Here is a 24,585-nt window from a genome sequence, read left to right as displayed (position 1 = left end):
GTGCCAAATTTCAAGGTGGAGAATCAATGGGTTCATGAGTAAATAAAAATGAGAAATTTAGTAGATGCTTAAGGGGGCGTAGTAGATAAATAAATGCTTTAAGCATCAGTTGGACGTTACAGGTTTTTGGAAGACAACATTGAAAAATTGCAAAACAACAATCCTACATAATGTTATTTACCAAATTTATTAGCAGACGTCCCAAAATGACAATTCTCGAGCATTGTTTCTTCCTCAGCAATTAAATGTTCGAAATTACCAAGGCAGAAGTTTTGGCTTCAAGTAACATTCAGTTTTTAATTAATGCACTTAGCTCTGGTTTAGATACCATGCCGCCTTAAGAAATAGTTGCAGCAAGGAAGAGTAGCATAATTTTACATCAAATTTTGACTTAGTAAAGTAATCAAATTTTATTGTTAGAGACTAAAAAAATTTTTTTACAAATTAGAAATTACGGATAACAAATCTTACCTTACATTCATCCAGTGTTCTTTGATTAAACATTTGATCAACATGATAATACAAAGAACGTGATCTTGCTGAACAGATGTAGCCTGAGTTATAACTGACAAAACATGTTACTGTGAAATATAACTGGTGACTTGCATGTATATTGGCAAAAAATAATGAGAATAATGAAGTTAGTCAGTTTTTTTTACATCCCAAAGGACCTGCTGCTTCCTTTTTTTATCCAACACCAAGAGCCGATATACTAGACATTAGAACTGAAGATCTTCTTAAAAAGGTTGAATCTTGTACAACAACTGGGAGAACTTATACACTCACTAAAGAAGAGATTGTAGAGACATTACGCCTGCTTGAATGAAGTATGCCACAACCTAAGTGAAAACTGTAAATAATTAAATATATACTAAACAGAATTTTTTCATGAGCATTATGTGTTTTGTCAGTTATAACTTAGGCTACATCCTTTCAGCAAGATCACGTGCTTTGTATTATCATATTGATCAAATGTTTAATCAAAGAACACTGGATGAATGTAAGGTAAGATTTGTTATCCGTAATTTCTAATTTGTAAAAAAAAATTTTTAGTCTATAACAATAAAATTTGATTACTTTACTAAGTCAAAATTTGATGTAAAATTATGCTACTCTTCCTTGCTGCAACTATTTCTTAAGGCGGCATGGTATCTAAACCAGAGCTAAATGCATTAATTAAAAACTGAATGTTACTTGAAGCCAAAACTTCTGCCTTGGTAATTTCGAACATTTAATTGCTGAGGAAGAAACAACGCTCGAGAATTGTCATTTTGGGACGTCTGCTAATAAAGTTGGTAAATAACATTATGTAGGATTGTTGTTTTGCAATTTTTCAATGTTGTCTTCCAAAAACCTATAACGTCCAACTGATGCTTAAAGCATTTATTTATCTACTACGCCCCCTTAAGCATCTACTAAATTTCTCATTTTTATTTACTCATGATCCCATTGATTCTCCACCTTAAAATTTGGCACAAATCTAACCAATATATGTAGGAATAACATACTTTAAAAAAAAAAAAATCGAAAATGGTGTTTTTTAGAAATTCAATATTAAAAATATTGAAAACAATTTAAAAAAAATTGTTTTTCTGAAGTTGGTCATGTTACATATAAAATTGAAGCCCATTCAATAACCTTTAAAATTAGCTGTCAAGCAGCCTTCTAGCACCATTGGTTGGAAACCTACAAGTATTTGAGTGATCCAAAACATTGCTAAAATTGGCTATTTTTGCAATTTTCAAAAATTTATACAAAAAAACTACTCAAAAAAAATTTAGAAAAAATAGATTTATAATGTATTTAATTGATATTACCAATATACAAAGAATTATCAGGGTGAATTAAGTCAGTTATTTTATCTTTATGGATAGGTATAGGTATATATTTTGTAATCTTGCAGGGTAGCATTGGTTAGATTGGTAGCTGTCTCCGTTGATCCACCCATTGTAGACTTGGAGTTAGGAATTATTATAGTTTACATTTTTTTATGTTAGGCCAGCTAAGTAAAATAATGCTGTGAGTCTTGACAGTATAAATGCCATGTGTGAACTTTTTAATCATAACTAATTTGTATTTTTCTACGTAATTATACAAGAAATACATATTCTCTGTTTTTGGTACAATACATAAATTATTGAATTTTGAAGTTGATTCCTGTTTGTAAAATAAGTAATATATAACAGACCCATTGCATTATTTTGCGTACTGGAACTAATCTACAAAACATAATACTGAAAGGAGCACATAAGCAAGCACTTGAAGGTTTATTATATGTCAAAATATTAAGGCCTTGAAATCTCCATAGGTGGAATTTTTCTTTTTTAATCATAGTTGCAGTATAAGGTATAACATCAGTCACAGTGTTTGTAAATCAAGAACCTGCAATCAAAGACCATAGGTGCAACTTTTGAGAAATAAAAGTTAATTGTCTCATTGTAAAACAGATTAGCCACAACATGACAACTCAATTACTTTGGTGCATATCTTCTTGAACATGAGTGGTGAAATCATACGTGAAAAAAAATTTCATTTCAAAGCAACTCTGCGGAGGGTTGTCTCGTATAAGAGTTCACCATTCTATTCGAGCTCGTGTATGACTGGAGCTGAGTGTTTCAATTATTGGGCTTTGGCATTACAGACTAATATACCGAAGAGAAGGCAATGAGAAATGGTTTGTCCATCTGTTTCTGCCTCTTTTCCTCTCTTTGCAGTTAGTACAACTTATTGATACCATTTTGCTTATCTAGATCTACTAAATTCTTTACAATATTTTTTAAGCATAGTTTTTGTTAACCATGGCTGCTTTCTTTGAAGATTAGAATTTTTTTTCATCAGCTTTCAGTTGGCCTATTGTATATTGCACCTAGTGAAATCAATGAATTATGTATTTTTAGGTTGAAGATAACAAAAAAGATGAAGTAGAGGGGACCAAGAATGGAGCAGATGAAAAGTCTTCGGATGAATCCAGCGAGAAAGGAAAAAAGGTGCCTCCAAAGAAAAGGGCAACAAAAACCAAGGAACCAAAAAAGGAGGTGAAGAAAGAGGATAAAAGGAAGGAGAAGAAAAAGGAAACTGAAGATGAAGACGAAGAAGAAGATGAATCAGCTGAAACTGATGCTCAAGTTTCAGATTCTTCAAAAGGTGTTTATGAGATTATGACAGCTAAATTAGTTTGTAATGTAATTGCTTTGAACCCATCATATTTTGTATTGTTATAAAATGTTTTATTGTGCTAGTCTTTCATTTTTCAAAACGTTTAATGTATACCTGGGTTCCTGCGGACAGAGAAAACTAGGGTAAAACAATATATTAGTTGCAAAACACTGCTAGTAATTTTTCTTACTGGGTATTTAGTATCTCTGTGTTTAAAATCAGGTATTTTATCATAAATTAATGTGTCATTTATAATTATCAAGTTTACCAGATTTGTGCTGAAATTAATTAAATATGAGATATACAAACAACTCTATTAATTTTAAACACGATCAATATTTATACTTTTTTGCTTGATAACGATAATGTAGGCAAATAGTTTCAAATTTAAATGAAACAAAAATATTAGTTTTCTTATTTAGACCTGCAGAGTTGGTTACATAATTTTGCTCGAGATGATAGTGTAATTCCTATGTGTTTTGTGAGGAAACACATTTGTTGAAATGTTTATTGAAATATATCTGTAGACCAATTAAACACTGAAAACATTTTAGGTAATGCATGGTGGTCACTTATCCTTGAATCCTTTAAAAAATGAAATTGCCCCTGAATAATATCCATCCTTGGAAAATCTGGAAATGTGCTTGAATTTTGTCTGGAGTCCTTAAATTTTAATGTTTCATAAAGTATTTGAACCATGGAGCAAATAAATATTATACTTAAACTACATTTTGGTGTAAGTCATACCTTAATAAGCAATAGTTGAGAACAATGTGTGTGGTGTGCATTTCTTTGTTAAAGTGTCGAAACATATATGTGTTCCCATATTGCTGTGTACACAACTTTTTTAAGGTTAATTGTTTATGTTTAAACATTTAGTGTGCTTGGTATTTTTATCTATTGTGTATCACAATTTTGTTACAAATTTACCAGATTATCTATTTTTGTATTCCAACAAAGCAGCACATAATTGTTTACTGCCTGATCAGTTTGTTTTTCCTTTTTTGTTGATCTGAAGACTGCTCTAATTGAGCACAACCCAGGGGTCAATCATTCACCCTACTTTCCTCTCACTCTTCTGAATGAGCTACACTCCTTGCTAATAACACCCCCCATTGAAGACATTCCATTGCTTAGTACTGAGTGTAGTTTACAGTCTTCAGGAAAAATTGGACCATGATCAAAACACTCCTAGTATCCTAGTAAATAATGTTTATGATTTGAATTGTTTTCTTCACTATTCTTTTATTTACGAAACTTCTGAAATTTATTTTTGGTGTTTGAAATCCATGAAGTGTCCTTTAATTTGAAGATCATGTATTTGTTGCCTCCCTGGTAGGGTAGGAAAAACTCAGGGTTAATGAATTAAAGTGAGTGTGTGGGAATGCTGTGTACCATTTTTCATTGTGTTTTATTAATTTATAACTAGCTTTTAACTGTTGATGGCCTGTTACAAATGAAAATAAATTATATGTATATTTTTAAATATATATGCTATGATATGCTTGTTGTAGTGCCATTACTGGATCAGCCTCTTGAGCTGGAAGGCACAAGAGAGCGTAAAAAAGTCCAGCGTTTCACAGAGGAGTTCAAGGCTGAGCACCAAACTATCGTGCCCATCGATATTCCAGAAGGGAAGGGAGACTGCCTGGGAGAGATTCCTCGCATCAACGCATTCCTGCAGGTACGGTAGACACTTTCCGATGCCACCTCTGGGCAGTAGCTGGTACTGTCATTACTAGTTTGTTTTCATAGGCTACAGGTTTATGTGATTTATAATTTTCAGTCAGTGTATGAAGTTAACACTGGAATTTTTTTTTAATTTATGTAGCGCCAACATGTAAACATTGGGTCAGCCTTTGCGTGTTCTACTTTGTTACTAGCGGCTAGTAGATCTGTGTAGTTGGCGTAGCCCTGTGTCTTTGGCCCAGTCAACAAGTGATTAGATGAGCTTGCAAATAGTTTGATTGTGGTGGTTTCCACTTGTCCCCAATCCCAACTGTTGGTTTTTCCTTGTATGTAGCATTTATTTACTTATGGTAAGTAATTGTTAGTGTTTTATACTTTGTTTTGGAAGTGCCGTGGAGAAAGTTTGTGTTAGTTTCTTTGTATTGTATATTTACATTCCTTTTTATTAAATCACTTTATTCCTACAAATGATTCTGATAGTTGTAATTTTTTTTTTTGCAGACCTACAGAGTAGACAATCTCAAACCTCTACATAGATTGCTGTTTGGCCGACTTGGGAAAACCACTTTGATCAAAAATAACATAAAGAAATTCAATGGCTTTGACTTCGCGAAAGGGTCAGATCAGTTTGAAAAGAAGAAGAATATAATAAGCAAGTGAGTAATTGTTGGTAGTCATACTTCTGGATATTTAAAGTTAAATTTTGATGTATCTTTAGCATATCTGCCAACTTGTACGATTTTCCCGTAATTTGTACGGAAAATAATTCATATTACAATTGTACGGAAATTCGGAACATCTTACGATTTTTGTCTATTCAAAAATGCAGTATAATAATTTAGTGCCCATATTATAAATGTACTGTTTGAGCAGCATTTGTTATTGTTTAACAACATGGCGTCCGCGATGATATGAGAATAATGGAGTCAGAGAAAAATCGTTCCGAAAAGAAATTAATTTTTGTAAGTTTCGTTGGTACACAGCAGGCTGGATGGCAATTGATCTTGCTAATCTTTTGTGCAGAAGAGTCATGAAAGTAATTTTTGTGAGTTTGGTTGGTACACAGCAGGTTGGCTGGAGACGAGTGATAACGACTTAATCGTTTATGTACGAGTGCGGTAAATATTTTATAAGTTAGCGCTTGTACGAAACGTAAAATAATATGATTTCATAATGGCTACGAGTAGTAAAAAACAATATGGACAGGTATTTCGGTCATCTTACTCAGAATTATTTCCTTTCATTACTAAGAGTGAAAAAAGCTCTAATTTTGCGTTTTGTAGTGTTTGTCGTTGCGACATTAATGTTTCCCATGGCTGCAAACACGATATTTCCTATAAGGTCAAGAGCTTGAAACATGCAAATAACGCGAAGCTTGCAGAAGAAAACAAAAAAAATCAGTAGTTTCTTTTCCATGGACTGTAACAGACAGTGATGTGATTAGTGGATCATAACCTTCCATTCAGCGTCGCCGACCACGCCGGGCATTTGTTTCGAAAAATGTTCCCAGGGTCTTTTGCAGGTATGCCAGTGAGGGTGGAAGAAATACAGTAGAACCCCTATCATACACTTTTCAACGGAGGGCACAAAAATGGTGTATGATGCGGGAAAGTGTATGAAAAGGGAATAGCAATAATATAATTTTTTTTTTTCAATCTAGCATACCAGCACGTCAGATTAAACTTAAATACATAATGTGTAAATAATTGCATTATATTAATGAAATATATGAATTCATCATTATATATACATATAATAAAACCACCAGAAATGTAAAAAAGTCCATAATCAAGTAAAGCTGACATGAAAAACAGTGGCCTTACAAAATGTTATGAAGTCCTTTCTTGGAGGGGGGGGGGGGGAAAGTCACAAAGCCCAAATTAGAAATAAAACAAAATAGGCTATTCTAAAAAGAAAATTAGAAATTTTTGCTTGTTTGTTTCATCTTATAAACAACTTTATGCAACAGAACAATTTTCAATAAAATTTTAACTTGAGAAACGTAAAATACAAAACAATCCGATCATAAGAAAACAATAACAAACGGGTATATTCAGTTCAAAGATTAATGAATGCACAAAATATGAGATCCGTGCCTTGGCAAAGCGAGTGTACCATTTTCATAATCATTGCTAGTTTGCGCCACTAGTCTCGCTTGGTGCTTGCCATAGATGCTACTAGCGAAGTGCACAGTCTTCCTGATACTCCATATCTATGGTGTGATAAAGTTATTTTCTTACGTTTGCAAAGGTAAACAATGAACGATTTTCAAAATAAAAGCATTAAAACGTAGTTTATCAGGAGGAATATAACAAAAAAATTTTGAATGTTAGGACTTTTCCGCTTCGTAAAAACGTATGAAACGGGAAATTATTGATTTTATAAGTGTATGTTCCGGGAAAGAAAACCATTGTAAATATAGTACTTTCGGCGGGACCAAAATTAATCGGCGTATGACACGGGAAAATGTATGAAACGGGAACGTATCATCGAGGTTCTACTGTACTTGTAGACATTTATTACTTTTTGGAAAAAAAGCTCCAAAAGAAAGGAAAGGCTGCGTGACTTTCAAGGTCTCCATGATAATGAAGTTTTAATAAATTACAGTAATTTTTAATTTAACTTTCGTATTTTGGGTAGAGACGTGGTGTTATCAATGCAAAATAAACACGTGTTTTCCGGATCACTTATTTTAAACATCGCGCCTGATTTACGCTATAGATTTGTTAATTTGGACATCTTACTGCTTGCACTCCTAACAAGTTGGCAGGTATGCCTTTAGGTGATATGTGTTACACTAGCAGTACATGTTTAGTGATGACTAACACTGCGTATTCAATATATCAAAGCTATGTAATGTATGTAGTTATGTGTCTGTTGAAAACCTTGTCTTGAAAAAGAAAATAACAGTTCCTTCCTTTCCCGGCAACCAAATGTTCAAGTGGTGAAGGAATTGCATAAGAATTTCCACACTAAACATCATCGTCACAAATTGTGTCAATTTTACATAAATTTGACGGTGTGTCTTTAAAGATTTTTTTTTTCCTTTTGCCTCTTGAAACCATATTAACATAATTATCCTGTATACAGTTATCAACCAGGAACGGTTTATCCAAAACCTTTGGTTGAAGTATGCTTATTATTGAGTTGTAAAACTTAATTACTTTTAAACTCAACATGCATAGATTAATTTTTCTTTAAATAGGTAATGAGCATTTTTCTGTTTACTTCCAGTTCACAAAAATCTTCAATCATTTTTGTAAGTTAATGAAAATTGGATGCCTGTAGTTTGTATGTTAAGAATTTTCAAAAGAAGCCTCATATCACTTCCACTTAAATACAAAACTAGATATGATCTTGTATTTAGAGTACATCGTCATTGAAGTAACATAATGATGCAGGTGTAATAATTCACAAATACCTGGGTTAAATTTTTTACAATTTTGGGTGGAATATTTCTCTGTGTAAAAATTAAAAACCGCACTTTAATCTTGATTAAATGCTGCTTTTCCCCCATATTTGATAGGTTTAAATTGACAAATAATATTCCAAATTTTTAAAAAAAGCAATTCTACTTAAAGTTTTAAGCTATCATTCATGTCACAATGTTAATGTAAAACAATCAGACAATAAAATAGCTTGATACGGTACTGGTATGGAAGTGCATCTTATCTTGGATGAATTGTATTTGGCATGCTAAATGTTTAATGTAACAAAGTAATTAAAACTATCATTGAGAGGTCACTCGCTTGGTTCAGTACATTAGGGGTGTACGAATAGTTGATTTTGATGGTCAAATATTTTTTAATTGAATGCAAAAAGTTTTGAGGTCAAATAGATATTGTTTTTTGCTTTGGTGTATTACTAGAGACCCCGAAAAATGGTGAAGCGCGAAATTCACGAAATAACGCGAAAATTTGATACTTTAAACGAATTTTGCGACTTTCCTTTGATTTTGACATAGTCGCGAAATTCACGCTTTTTTGCACAAAATAATGTCCTTATGTCGTAAGTTCTATTTATTTACGCCATCATAAACATAGGCGTGAAATAAACATTGACTGAAAGACTAGTGCCGTGATATTATCTTCGTTTTGACACGTTACTGAAATTCACGTATTTTTATTACTCTGTTTACAAACAGTAAATATTGCCAACGCAAATGAAAACAAAATGTAAAAATTGTCAACAATCGATATGTGCGCACTACCAACATAACAAATTGACTCCACAGTTTTCGTGTTTTGAATAATGGTCGTTTCTGCCGCAAGGCGCACTGGTGTCGATTTTTCTAACCTAATTTAATCGCATCCAGCTAAGATGGCAGTCATTTTTTCGTGCACACATCTATGAGTGTTTACAACTACCGTCCACATTTTGTAAGTTTTGTGATACAATTGAATTTGTGGCTAAGATGCCGAAAACTTCGACAATGTTTGATCGCGAAAGAGGGATAAAATCGGATGATTTTATATTTTTGATCAGCGGGACAAAATTATGATGTGCAAGTTCTGCAACGTGCGGGTTGATTGTACACGCAAAGACACGTGCAAAAAGCATGTGGCAAATGACACACACAAAACAAAACAAAAAAGACAATTATTTTGTCAAGCATTCTACCGTGTCTAAACAAATCTCGATAGGCGACAGCGTGAATAAAGCAAACAAGCTTTAAAGTGCAGAAAACAAGAATTTTTTTTCTGATTTTGTTAATATGATGCTGTAAGTTTTCATTCCTTTGGAAAAAGCTGATCATCCAGCTATGAGGGAATGGTGTAACACCCATGTTGAAGGTTAGCCTTATTTATTTAGAAATGTTTTCCCCCTCTAATAAAAGTTCATAAGCATATGTAGGCCTACAATATTATTGATTAACTTACCTTTACTTTAAATAAATATGCAAGTACCTCAAATCAACAAACACATAAATAGGATGGATTGCATTGTGAAATGGTGAGCACACAATATATTTTTGACTGATTGATTGATGGTTTGACTCTGTAATCCAGCAGTACCTAATCTAGAAAAGGTTAGGTTAGGTTTGGCTAAGAATTGTTTTGAATAAATTAGCCCATTAATATTTTCAGCGATAACCTTATAAATGCTAACTATTTATAAGTATATTGTAAGTTATGTATACATTTTAGGTGCAGGGGATTTGCCATCATCAGCCAACACTCTTAGAGAAACTTATGTCCCAAAAATTGGCCAGGCAAATAAGGAAGCAGTAAGGCTATGAGGTTTTTTTTTACACCGCCAATGGCATAATTTTTTCACAATTTTTTGGGGTCTCTACTGATTGCTTATTTTTACACCGATTCTCTGCACCGCTTGCTAATTTTTACACCGGTTTTTTTGCACCGCTTTTGTCATTTTTTTACACCGAAATGAGCCAGTTTTATTTACCATTTTCTGGGGTCCTTATGTATTACCATACAGAATTCAACATAGATAAAGTTTTTGATAGCAAGGCTACATTAATTTATATAACGTTTGGTGTTCTTGGAGCTTAATTTGAAAGAAACACCACCACAGTGTCTTAATTTTTTTCTTAAATGTGGTTTAAGAAATTCTTGTATTTAGCTAAACAAATTGACTAAAAATAAAAATAGCAAACCATTTTTCTCAATTTTTGATATCACGTTATACCTCACTGCAAACTCGGTACCTAGTTACAGAATTGTGTTTTGTTAGACTTGAAATGGATTGAAATAATTGAAAAAATAAAATAGTAACGAAAACATGTTTCTGAAACAAACTGAACTATTATCAAGCATTGTTTTAAATTATGTTGGAACTGTACTGCGTAAAAATTTGTTTACATTGTATTGTAAGCCGAGAAACAAAAAGATGAGAAGGGACAAATATAATAAATTAAATATTTTAAAATTAAAAATTGCATCTGTTTGGACCTTTTTTTTTTCCAGAGTTAAGTTAGTAAAATTTACATTCTTTTAATGAGTCTTGCAATGGGTTAGATTAATTTAAATTTTTGGGACATACACAATTTATGATTATATTGTGTCATAAGAAACCTTAATTACAAAATTATCCATTGCAAGAACTGTTCAAATAATGTATCAATGTCTGGTATGAACCTGGTATGCATCTGTCAGTTAAAAATTTAAAAAGAAAGTGATTCTTCTATCACAGTGCTCAAATAACCTGACTTTTTTTAAGTAAATGTCACAGTATTGGTGTCAATCAAAACAGTCTCGCTGTCTAGGTAACAGCAATAACCAGCCTGAAAAACAGACTAATGAACAAAGTCACCAACCTCTTTACCTCAGACAAATACATGCATTTGAACAAAGACCCAACTTGCAGAATTGAACACACATTGTACCAGAACCTGTAAAATCATCTGTCATGCACCAGTGCATTAACACCACACAGCAGCAAGCCACCTTAAATTTATGGTCTTCTAAAAATCCACAAACCAGGCAAGCCTTTGTGACATAGTCAGTTTTTGCAATCCTCCATGCCAAAAAATTACCGAATTTCTGCTAAAAATTGTTTAACGACTCATAGGCCAGTCACCTACCTTCGTAAAATATTCTGACCATATTAATGTCCATAGCCGAAACATAAAACGCACTAACTGACAATTGTAGGCTTTGATGTTCAAAGCCTTTTCACCAATGTGCCTGTACCAGAATCACTAACTGTTATAAAGAAATTGGAAAATGACAGCATGCTGGAAGACAACAAAAGATGAGTTAAGCAAAAAACTGGTGGAATGGCAATGGGTTCTTTACTCTCTCCTTTCACTACCAATATTTTCATGTAAAGTTTCAAGTAAGAAGTATTGAACACAACTAAACACCCCACATGAAATCTTACTTTCCTTTGTTGACAACACTTTTCCTTGTCTGGCAACATAGACTTAGTCAGAGGAGTTTTTAAATTTTGTCAATTCACTCAGACCTTCTATAAAGTTCACATACAAAACGGAAACCAATTGGAGCCTTCCTTTCCTTGATTATCTAGTCTCTAAAGAAAACTGTAAAATCACCACTAAAATATACAAAGGATAATAAATAGCTGCACTTATATTTGAAACATCCAACAATTACAAGTAAGGTATTACACTATATTTAACCAATCTGAAGTAATTTGCTCTAACAAAAAACCTAAAATATGAACTTGCAAATGGCTACCCACCTGGCAGCATCATAGAACAACACATGACAACCAAAAATATGCTGAAATAATAAGACTATTGAGAAACAAACACTGATAAAGAACAGTTTACAAGTCAAATTCCACATTTAAAAGAATAATCATCAGAGTAAAACAAACCACAGATAGTTTTCAATGTCAGAACTGATTTTGTCTGAGTTCCTCTGAATGTGGATGCATGTGTATTGGAGGAACTGGCAGAGCCCTTATAAACATGCATTTAAGAACATAAAAGCAATATAAAGAAGGGTGAAACTCAAGACTTGACAAACATACTAGGGATAAGTACTCTGGTACAATGCTGCTAAGAATACCCAATTAAAAGTTAAATAAAAGAATCAGCATTTATTGTCTGCAACAATATTGTCAGCCAACAAGGTATTGGAAAAAAAATATTTGGTTAGGTTTAATTAAAACTGAAACTATTCTACGATAAAAAAACATTGCAATCCAACTAACCCTCACAGAAAGATACCAGCCAAAAACATTAGCTCTCAGATGCATGGCCAATAAACCCCGGATGACAATATGATGGATCAACGGTGTCCTCTTAGGGCCGAATTCAGAGAGCTCTTTCGACGGTTATCCACACACCGAAAGGCTTTTCCATTGAAGCTGCTCGGCAGAGACGTTTTTCAGTGGTTGGTCGACTGCTGGATAAGGAGAGCCAACCACTTGAAAATGAATGTGGTCTGAAGCTCATTCGAATGCCTGTTCAGTTGAAAATCGGCGGAGCAGTTGATGGTTTTAATATATAATTCTCACATAAAAACGTGTTCATGTATGTTTGTAATTGTTTAAAACATTTTTTTTTCATATGGCAGATATGTAAAATATGTTTTGGAATTAAATATGCGTTTTTAAAGAAATTGTTTCGCCCGCAAAGTGTGCATCAGACACGTGTTTTGTAGCAATGGCAGAAGATTTGGATGAATTTCCAAATCACATTGACGAGGTTTTTGAATTTTTTGATGATCTTAAAAATGTAAATCCAGTTCCGCGAAGGTATATAAGAAACTTAGCAGACCCGTTTGATTTTTGTCGGGATCAAGAGTTCGAAACAATTTTTTTTCTCTGTAAGAAACTGCACCTGTTTTTTTTTTCCTTTCGATTACGGTTTTGTACTTTCTCACGAGATCAAAAATAATCGCTTTTTCATTTGGAGAAAACACTATAATTTTAGGCAACGTATCCATCTTAAGAAAATTTCTCAATCTCGTGTAGGGTTACCAGACGTCCGGCAAAAGGAGGACATGTCCTCCTTTTTATGTATTTTTTTGCGTCCGGCCGGATTTTCCTTAATGCTCCAAAATGTCTGGCTTTTTTATAAAGTGAGATAATTCCTGCAGTTACACTCTGGGCAAAGCGCGCGCTGTCCGCAGAGTCATCCCACTAGTAACTAGTACTATGACAGCTTGACAGGTAGCAGCACATGCAGAAGCACGTGTTTTTAATATGCTGTATATGTGTAGTTTGTTTGATTCTTTATACTGAAACTGTATTAAATGCCAAAACATTGTAAAATATCGTACTCCATTGTAATTAATTCATGGCTTTTTTTAAAAAAAATATATATTGTCCTCCTTTTTAGTGAAATGTCCTCCTTTTGCGAGATGAATGTCGTCCTTTTTTATTATCAGTGTCTGGTAACCCTAACCTCGTGTCCAATCCAAACAAAATATTATTTTCAGCAGGAGAGCAAACAAAAGACAATCGAAATGAAATAGGGCGCTTTTCCACACACACTCCAAGTACTTGATGTAAGAAAATTTTTGTGCCATGTTGCCAGATCTTCACTGAAAGTGGATGGAAACAAGCTTTCAGCTGGCAGTCATTCGAAAGACGTTTTTGAAGTATGAGAGGTGGAGAGTCTGCCAGATGAATGAGAGTTGGATGCGCTTTCGAAGGTCAACTCTGAATTCGGGCCTTAGTCTGGGCTTGATAGCTGGGTTCGTCTGTCTGTGTTGTTCACATTATTTGTTTAGGGTTATTATTTGATTTGTTTGTTGTTGTTCAGTGTCTTTTTTTTTCCCTTCTTTTTTACTAACTTGTTCCTGTTTCTTGAATTTTTGGAAAAGCCATGGAAATTTTTTCAGCGATAGTATTGAGAGTGGGAAATGTCATTCTCTGAATATTTTGAATAGTGTTATGTTGATTGATTGTACACCCTATAAAATTGTATATGCAAAGTTCCATTTAAATTTCTATTTTTGTTAATAAAAAAAATTGATAGGTGTTGAGGTAGGCTAATGGGGGTGGTGAAGGCTGGATTTTCTTGATTTCGTTAAGAAAATTTCAAAATATTTATATTCTTTTTAAAAATTAGTATTGGAAGTTTTGGTCTGGTAAATGTTTTAAAGATTTGTGTGTACATCCTGTTAAAGCTGTGCTGCAGCACATTTCCAAAATGATACCGATGTGAGCGTGGTCATTGGCTGCAGGCTGGACGTACGGAACCTCAAAGTCATCTGCAGCGTGCTGGACCTGGACAAGAAGGGCACCCGGGACGACCTCGTCGTCAGGATAGCAGAGTTCCTGGTGTGCCCCAAGGACTCGGGCAGGCCCGCCCCCGCCGCCCGCCCCAAGAGGAGCAGCGCCCAGAAGGCCAACAAGCGGGGCTTCTCTGAGTCAGAGGACGAGCACGAGGCCCCTGCCAAGCCCCGCAGGAAGCGCGGCAAGCTCGCCGACGCCAAGGAGGGGTCCGCCTCGGAGTCCGAGGAGAAGAACGCCAAGGCTGCCGGCGGGCGTCGCAGGAGAAAGACGGAGTCCGACACCGAGGGAAAGGAGAGCGAACAGGACGAGCCTGAGGCAGAAGCAGAGCAGGAGGAGGAGGAGGAGGAAGAGGAGGATGATGCAGATAAAGGAGATGCTAGCGGGGAAGAGTCTGATGTAAGATATTTGCCAGTAGACTATGATGTTTCAACTTTGTTTTGTTTGTACATCAGTTTTACCAGCAAAAACATTGATTGTATTTGATATTCAAAATCATAATTCATTAGTATTGGTAAATTATTGTTAGGTATAAATTAAATTTTTTTAAATGGGGCTTTGGATTATTGTGGCAAATGCATTAAACTGAGTTTTTAAAAACTAATGAATGACACAGATTAAAGAGGAATCCAAGCCCCAAAGTTGGCTAATGCTGGTAACAAATTTTGGGGTTGGAGATAATCATAGACAGGTTGTAGAATTAATGATTGTTCTTTTGCAGGAACCCAAGTCGAAGAAAAAGGCCAAATCAAATGCAAACGTAAATTCAAAAAAAGCTGTGAACAAGAAATCTGCACCCAAAAAAACTGCAAATAAAAAGGCTGAGAAAAAACAGACTGGCAAAAAGAGGAAAGAGAAAGATGACAAAATTGATGGTAATGAGTCATCTGAAGATGAGCCGCTTTCCAAGAAGTCCAAAAACCCTCCAACAGTATGTATGGTCTTTTATAGTTTTGGGTGAAGTTAAAAATGTTTTGCTAACAGGTTGTATTTTCTGTTAGTTGTCTTGGCTTCTTTGTTTTGTATTCCCCTCCAATTCCCACTGTGCAAAATGTCTTGGCTGGTGAAAATAGTTTTTGTGAGGGATCGCTCTGCATCGTTGCAGAAAATGTTTCGGAGCGATGGCTCAGACATTAGTTCTCCCTCTAGACACCAGGTCTTGACCACGTGAATGTAGCGGGGGAGGGGGATATTGGTAACTGCTTACATAGAATGAAATTACTTTTCTGGGTTTTGCAGGGAAGAACAATAGCTTCTGAACAGAACTTTGTTATTTTCTGGTTCCGTCACTGATCTTGATTAAGAAGCTACCAACTTGCAGTTATGAAATGAGAACATGTTTGCATAAATATATATTTTTTATATGCCAGTGTTTGAGTTAATGTTATATTGAAATACAGACATTTCGTAGGCCCAATAAATGTATATTCACCTTTATTCATGACTGGATATGTCATAATTTATTCTTAAAGCACGATAGTGCATGCACAATCTCCACGAAACCCCTTTGTTGAGGATCCCCACATCCCATTATTTAAATATCACTACCAAGTAATCTGTTATTCAAGCCCAGCAGGGATAAACATTATACAGGCAGTCACACACGACAGTGGTGTATGGCACTTTCAATTTTTTAAGTTTGTACAGTTGTACCATTTTTTTTTTGACATTTTAATCTAAATCAACACTGGTGTATTTTTAATTTAATAATCATTTACAACCTCCTATTAACTGTCACACAAAAAATCCACCCCTGGTACTACTAAACTTTCTGCATATGTGCAAGGCTTATCTATTTCAAGTTTCTTGGGTTTGAATTCCAGTCATCCTGATGAAGTTTTTTTTTCTGTGGGTTCCCAAAATCATTGCAGGTAATTGCTGAGATGTTTTCTTGCTATGAATAGACAGTGACTGTTGATTCCTTATTTTAAATTTGTTTTTCTGCATCTTTCTCTTATGACCTGGAGAAGACATTAGATCATTGTATGGAAATTAATCATGACAAATGCCAGGAAGAAGTGTTGGGACAATTCTTACTGTTTTCATTCTCATATTTGAGATTTTATTCTCATCCATTAGATTACATACTCTTATAGGTCATGCTTATTAAACTGCTCCTAAATTTTCTTTTCAGATAGTACTGTTTGTTTATTATATCATATCTTATTACAAACTAGCTGCAATACCCGGCGTTGCCCTGGCTGAACACAGGGTGTAGTTAGTAATTGTCTTCTTAATTTGAATGTCAAGTGTGAAAATTAATTTATATCACTTTCAGATCCCAACAGACGTTCTGCCAGTTTATAGTCAAACCTCATTAATACGAATCCGCTTAGTACGAAGTTCCCGTTTATGCGAAGTATTTTCACAGTCCCGGAAAATAAAGTATGATTTCCTATGTTATTCAGTACTTTTAATACGAAATACGGTTAATATGAATTACGAAGTTGTTTTGATCCCTCAAGTAGCTCTTAACGTGTATAAGTAAACGGTTAATACGAATTTCACCGCCGAACTCTAAAGTAAATTGTCTTCATAACCGTCATGTAAACAAACGTTTCTCCAAAGATACATGTATGTATCCTACAGCTCAAAATGGTCGAAAAACAAGATGAAAAGTTCTACTCTAGTGGCGATGTTAGTAACTAAACTAGAAAAGATGCCATGTTGTAAACGGAAAACGAAAAGGAAAGTACTCTTTACCTTATTAACATTAGTCGTCGGAAGTGTACATACGTAGAAGTTTAAACAATCTATGGAAAAAAGTTCTGATATTTTCCATTGTTCACGCACGCGTATCTTAACCTCAATTTTGAGTGTTTGTTGTTTTGTAATATGACTGCGAAACGTAAACGCAACGAACTTACATTGCAAGTTTAAGTTAAAATTATCGAAGAAGTAGACAATGGAGAGAGAACGAAAACTGAAATTGCGAGAGAATTTAACATCCCGCAATCGTCGTTGTCGACAATATTAAAAAATCGTGAAAAGATTGAATCGGCTTTTGCGAGTTCGTGCAGATTATCAACAAGAAAAAGAATGCGAGGCCCAAAACATCAAGAAATGGAAGCTACCTTGTTGCAGTAGTTTTAAGAAATGCGTGCAGCAAACTTGCCAATTTCTGGACCTATGATTCAGAAGAAGGCAAACTACCTAGCATTGAGGTTAGGAATTTCAGACTTCAAGTTCAGCAATGGTTGGCTACAACGGTTTAAGGATCGCAACAATCTTGTTGGCAAAACTATGTGTAGGGAGTCGGCAGCAGTAGATATGACCAAAGTTAAATGTGGTAAACAATGCCTATAAGAAAAAGATAGTGCAAACCAGAATTGAAGCTTTTTTTTAAACCAAATGTTTGAATTGAAAATGTGTCATGAATGCAAGTTTATTGAAGTTCGTATTATGATTTATTCTGTAAGTGTTGCATTGTGTTTGTTTTCTTCAGAGTTTACATATTGTCATGCATGTAACGAAGCCAGCTTATACTACCAACGGTGTGTATAATTTTCTTTATAATTGTAAATATAGGCATTTAAAGTTCAATCAATTTTTTTTGTCATGATATCCCAATAGTTTGGTTAATACAAACCCTCGTTATTACATAGTGCTAAAATATGGTCCCTTCAGGTTTGTAAAATGAGGTTTGACTGTAGTTATTTACCTGGTCTGTATGTAATTTAGACTTTATAAAGCAATATAGAAAAAAGCTGAAAAATAAGAGATTACTAATATTGAAAAGATTCCATTATCTAGCTAATGCTCGGCCTGCATTGCAATGCCTCATTCAGTTTTGTTTTGTAATATGTTTGAAGTAGTTCCACATATACAAATCATCTATCCATCTCTCTATATATATTTATCTCTATCTACATCTATATACATCTATGTATCTCTATCTACAACTATACACATCTATGTATCTCTCTATCTCTATTTATCTCTTTATATCTACATATGTATATACTTCCCACTATCTCTATATCTTCTATATATAAGTCTACTAGCTGCCCGACCCGGCTTCGCACGGCTATACTAATGGAAAAAAACTAAGCCACATCTCCCATTTATAGTACTGGTAAATAAAAAAAATTCAGTGAAAATGTATTACATTGCTGTATAATGTACCGGAGAGAAAATGAATAGCACAGATGGTTTCCCAACTCGTGCACGCAACGTACAACTGATGTACCCGTACTTCACTACGGCAATTTATAGGCAGATCACTCTTGCGCCGCTCATTATACATGCCCCTCCTTGTGGGTACGCCACTGCCGCGCAATGCCTGTTGCCATGGAGACGCAGAAGGCATGAACAATGCAAAATCCTGTTCTCATGCAGACAAAGTACCCACTGTTGCCTGGTTTTAACCACCCATGGGATCTAATTTTCGGAAAATGTCATCCTGCGTAACATAAGGAACATAACTGTGAAGTTTCAAGTCTGTAAAATATATATACTTGAAAAAAAAGGGCAATAAAAAAACAAATTAAACACAGAGAGAGGAAAAAAAACAACAGTTTAGGTTTGCGATTTAAAGTGATATAAAGTATTTAAATACTAATTGAACTCTTATGAGGGTACTGATTGCTTCGTTGTTAATATCACACGGGTGTTGTTTACTTGTATGGGAAAATTAAGAATGATAAGGCATCTAATGCGTGGCAACAATGTTAATAGGCAATAGCGCCTGCGGCATTGTCAACACACACTTCGTACGTGTACTGCATGTTGTATCTAACCCCCCCCCTCCTACCCAACGCATGTGATTCTAAATTGGACTTTTAGTAAGGATCCCTAATGTTATTGATAATATAATATAGCCTATAGCCTTCCTCGATGAAAGTACTATCCAACACTGAAAGAAATTTTCAAATCGGACCAGTGGTTCCTGAGATTAGCGCGTTCAAACAAATAAACAAACTCTTCAGCATTATAATATAAGTATGGATATAGCTCTATATATCTATAGGTATATCTCTTTATCTAACCCGTTTCATTCTCTATACCTCACTCTATCTCAACTTATCACTCCGTCTCTATCTCACTCTATATATATATCACTCTATATCTGTCTTTCTTTTATATTTAAATAAATTGTGTCATGAGTGCGCACTTATACAAAAAAAAGACAAAGTGCCGCTATATAAAATGAAATATACACATTTTTTGACACGATTCGTGCTCCAACTATTGAAAAATAGTTATACCGTATCAGTAACCTTCATAGGCATGCGCATAACAAATCACCAAAATTTCATCGCAATCGGATGAATGGTATGGGAACGCATACGGCACGGCAAAGACATATCAAACGATGGTGCGTTTAAATAAAATTCAAGGCAACTCTATCTATTGACGAAGTTAAGAACAAAACTGTTATTACCGCCTTTATTTTGCTAGCCGCTGCAAGCTCCACTAAGCAGACTGGTCTCACCAAGGAGAAAAATATAAATTTTCCAGACCTTACTAGTGAAACCTCTATTTAACAAATTTCAAGGGACCAAAATTTGTTGTGTTTGTTTTAAAGGTGTTTGTTAAATGGAGGTTTCGCACAATATATTTCTAGTCATCATAAAGCTTTACATAAATGGCTACAACTGTCTTTCTGACTGTTTAATACAATATGAGGAATTAAACATGAAAATGTACATAGAATACACTTGTTTAGTGGCCAACCATTTGTTGCTTGGAAATTATCAATTCCTATCCCCAGTGCTTCCTGGCGTGCCTTTTTTGTAAATTGGGCCCAGAGACATTGATGTTAGATGCCCTAGCCTCCATTAGCCAGTCTAAAAGTATCTTGTCCAAATCATCATTTTTACATACTTTCACACGTTTTAGATTTGTTCCTACCAGAGAAGCGTTGTTTTCTATCTGTTCCCGGTTGAATAATATGGTCGAAAGTGTAGACGCCGAGATGTCGAAACGTTTAGCTAAATCACTTTTTTTTTCCCCACCTTCAATGGTATTTAAAATTTCTAATTTTATTTTAATGTCAATCTGTCGCCGCTTTTTAGGATTAGAATTCATTTTACTGTAGTACCGTGTTGATTTCCGTAAATACTTGAAAAAAAATAATAAACAACATTTAAAACTAAAAAAACTGAAATTTTACTCCACCATAGTTAAAAATATTTGCATGTGCGCATCTTTAACCATAGAAACGCAAAATATACTAGTTCGTGTTGCCAGAGCGATGGTACGGGAGGTTTCCGCCACTAGCGCAAAAAGTAACCGCCATTTTGAACAAAGTGTGGCATGTATACACGACGTGTGTTATCCATGATGCCTTTTTTTTTTATTGTCTTCTGCGATGGTGCATATTATTTTGAGGTTATACGCACGTATTACTATGCAGTGAATGCAAAAAAATTAGTGGATGTCTTGTAGGAGATGTTTATTTTTGCGTGTTTTTCAAAAGCGGCAGTTCGTTGTAAAGGGAATTTCACTATTTTGGAACAAATAAAATTTGGTATATAGAGGTTAAAACAGCATTGAATTTATGGAGGTTCAGCGGGACCAAAATTTTATTTCGTTGCATGGGGTGTTTTGTTAAATAGAATATTCGTTAATGGAGGTTTTACTGTATGTCTATGATCGTGTGTCAGACATAGAGAAATTACACTCACTCACTACTCCCTTAGGGATGGAATTTCATATTAATATGGGGTCTATGTGTTAATTCAGGTTATAAGCTAGCTGTAGGCCCAATTTCATTCAAATCCATTCAGTAGTTTTTACGTGAAAGAGTAACAAACATCCATCCATACTTACAAACTTTCGCGTTTATAATAATATTAGGATAATAGACAGCTTATAAAGATTGAGCAATATACTAATTTAATATCTGGAAAAACCTAAGTATGTAACATGTTCTTACCAGTGCTGTTTCTGTTAAACAATATAAATTAATTTTCAACTATGTTTATATAGTAAAAAAGTAACATGTTATTTTACATAAATTTGTTTTTGTTTATGCTGTGACAAAGATGGTTATTTCACTATAACTTCACTAAAAACAATTAAATTTGTGTTGTGGTAACATAAGTATTGAACTATTTAATTGTTTTTTATGCTAAAAACAAATTCTAATGTTAATGGCTCAAATGAGGAACCAGTTGAATACAACCTTTCATTGATTAAACAAACCATGTTGCTTCAAGTTGAAGAAGCAAGGTAAGTTTAGAATTCCAAGCTTGTAGCAACCCTGATGTTAACCTGGAAAGAAACTGAATCGGCATTAACACTACCTTCTTGTATTATATCACCTTGCTATGTTTTTGGAACTATATTGCAGATAGCATTTGATGACTAGTCCATATCTATGCAGGCATCATTGCTGTGCATATTGCCACAGACAACACTGTCCACTCGTGAGGCATGGTGGTTCTTGTTTCTGTGTCATACATTGAAGTGGGTTGCGTGTTTAGTTTTTGCTCAGTTGGGTGTTTTGTGCTTTACTAGGATGACGAAATCAAGATTTACGTGAAGGAGATTCTAGAAGGAGCTGATCTCGAAGAAATAACCATGAAGACTGTTTGCAAACAAGTCTACGGCCATTATCCAGACTTTGACCTCTCACACAAGAAAGACTTCATCAAAACCACAGTAAAATCGGTAAGGCCTAATTTATTGTGGTAGTGAGGTAGATGTGTGTTCTCGAAGAATTACTACAATACAAGCGATATACCAGCTGATAAATGCTGCCAAGTACATGCTACAGGGTTGCTCAAGCCTCAAAAACATGGAAAAGTCAGGGAATTTGAAAGATCAGGGTAAACTTGGATATTTCAAGGGGGAGTTCAAAAGGTTGGTGGAAACTATCACTTAAATTGTAAATTTCAACCTAAAATATACATGTTGGCTGCATAAATTAAGTTTATACCTATATAGTTCATAACTAGTGGTGCACCGATATGACTTTACCGATTCGATTACCGATTATGAGAGCAATAATCGGCAGATACCGATTCAGTTACCGATTATAATGAAGAAAATTTTTTTTAAGTGTAATAATGCACACAAAATTTTTTTATTCCCATGTGAATTTAATAACAAGATTAGGTAAAATTGAGAATACAGTTATAATAACAGTATAAAAATATATAAAATACACTATTAAGTCATTGCAAAGTGTAAATTCATGGTTGCTACAGGACTAGAAAACCGGGAAATGTCAGGGAAATTAAAATGGACAGGGAATTCCGGGAAATGTCAGGGAAAATTCTACGAATTCTGGAAATTTTAAAGTTGCTTATAATGTTATAATTCAAATAAAGCTTTGTTTTGATGCGTTCGTACCGCTACCGAACGACTCCGCTGAAAGGCTGCTGCTTAAGGCACACGGCAACTGCAACTTTTTTTTTACTTGGTCTACGATTGTCCGTTGCAATAGGCTGTTACAACCACCCACCATAACTTCTGGCCAATCCAGGCACTCGTTTGTTCACTAGCGAACCTGGCCTTCATTTGTTCGTGTTTTGATCCTTTTTAATTTGCCCTTGAGCCTTTGTTTTGTTCCGTTCCATGCAGTGAACTACAGAACGGGCATGGCGTCGTTTATCTTTTGAAGGCTATTTTCACGTGGAATAAGATGAGTACAAAGCTTATTACGTGAATTTAAAGGCGTTGTTTCAGGTGAAGTTAGTTTTTGATGCGATCATAAGAAAATAAAGTGCATTTTGATAAAGAAGCAATACCAATTCTCATTTTGAAAACTACCAATCTGATACGAAAACACGTGGCTTTTGTGTGCGGTTATGTTTTTGCATTTTTTCTAACTATTTTTTTAGTTACTTTTTTTTTTTTCAACCGTTATATAATCCGTGAGTTCTGTTGCGTGACACTTACATTGTGTATAAAAAAATATGCATAACTGAACATGTTTTCCCCCAGAATCGTTAGTTAACATTGTAAGAATGTAAGAGTAGGCCCTATTGCATGTTGTAATGCTGCTATTGTAATTCTCTAAGTAGGCCCGTTATATTGCTAGGTGTGAATTTGTAATAGTTTTTGTATTTGTGTAGTAATATTTTTTTTAAGAATTCATAAACAACAATTTTTTACCTAACCTGAAAATATTATGCACTTTTTTTTTTAGCTTAGAGATGTCGAAGAAAACTACTTTTAAGGAGAATTGGCTCAAGGAGTCACAGTTTCAGCATATCAAACCCTCTGCTAAAAACATAAATTCTGCGTACTGCACTTTGTGCTACAAAAATATTCACAGAAATATGGGCCGAAGAGCTCTTACCAGCCATGTCGAAGGAAAAAAACACATTCGCAATTCTTCCGTCAAAATAACACAATAAAAAAAACCTTATTTTACCTCATGTTGAAATTTTTATATTACATTTAATCATATGCACGTTAATATTTATGGTATGTACTTCATAAGAAAGTCAGGGAATTTTTCTCTTAAATTTCTGGAAAACAGGGAAAAGTCAGGGAATTCTAAGATTATATTTCTGTAGCAACCATGAAATTAAATTAACTTCTATTTAAATATTTGTTATTGTAAACAACTTGAACTACAGTCTAATAATTGTAATTTACAATGGGTAAGTTTTTGTTGCGGAAAACTAGCATTCTTATCGACTATCACATAGGTTGCATCAAGAAATTACCGTTTAACAATGTAAACATGCTGCTTTTCACTTGAGTTTATAGAAAAATGTTTCCACACTTCACTTTTTTTCTCCCTACTCGCCATCTCACTATAATTATATAAAAATGGCTAAAAACCAATTCTAGCACATGTTATTTTATTTATGTTGACTGAATATATAAAATTATAAATACTTTTTCACTTTTCACGTCACACACAAATAACACAACAACGGATAATGTTACCAAAGACGCCCATAACGAGTTGGTAAAATGCTGTGATAAACTCTAGAAGGTATCGGGACCACGATTTTGAACCGCTACTACGACTCGAAAAGATTGATTGTCATAGAATCCACTGCAACTGTTTGTGGTACAGTGAAACCTCATTAATACAAACCTGAAGGGGAGTAAAATATTTCAGTTTGTAATAACGAGGTTCATATTAATGAGGTTCTTGAG

At 34.5% G+C, this 24,585-nt stretch overlaps 1 protein-coding gene across 2 annotated transcripts in view; it reads left to right on the top strand.

Annotated features, from left to right (window-relative positions):
• The window catches only part of LOC134528103 (protein DEK), a 50,291-nt gene that overhangs the window by 16,232 nt on the left and 9,474 nt on the right, over positions 1 to 24,585 (top strand). For both annotated transcript variants that reach the window (XM_063361364.1, XM_063361365.1), the window contains exons 2-7: positions 2,898 to 3,144; positions 4,671 to 4,840; positions 5,347 to 5,501; positions 14,469 to 14,916; positions 15,239 to 15,448; positions 21,982 to 22,134. In XM_063361364.1, the coding sequence (XP_063217434.1) occupies positions 2,898 to 3,144; positions 4,671 to 4,840; positions 5,347 to 5,501; positions 14,469 to 14,916; positions 15,239 to 15,448; positions 21,982 to 22,134 (1,383 nt within the window). The remainder of the gene's footprint in view (positions 1 to 2,897; positions 3,145 to 4,670; positions 4,841 to 5,346; positions 5,502 to 14,468; positions 14,917 to 15,238; positions 15,449 to 21,981; positions 22,135 to 24,585) is intronic.

The sequence above is a fragment of the Bacillus rossius genome, chromosome 1, assembly GCF_032445375.1.
Source record: "Bacillus rossius redtenbacheri isolate Brsri chromosome 1, Brsri_v3, whole genome shotgun sequence".
Classification (NCBI taxonomy): domain Eukaryota; kingdom Metazoa; phylum Arthropoda; class Insecta; order Phasmatodea; family Bacillidae; genus Bacillus; species Bacillus rossius.
This window is presented reverse-complemented; position numbering and strand designations above follow the sequence as displayed.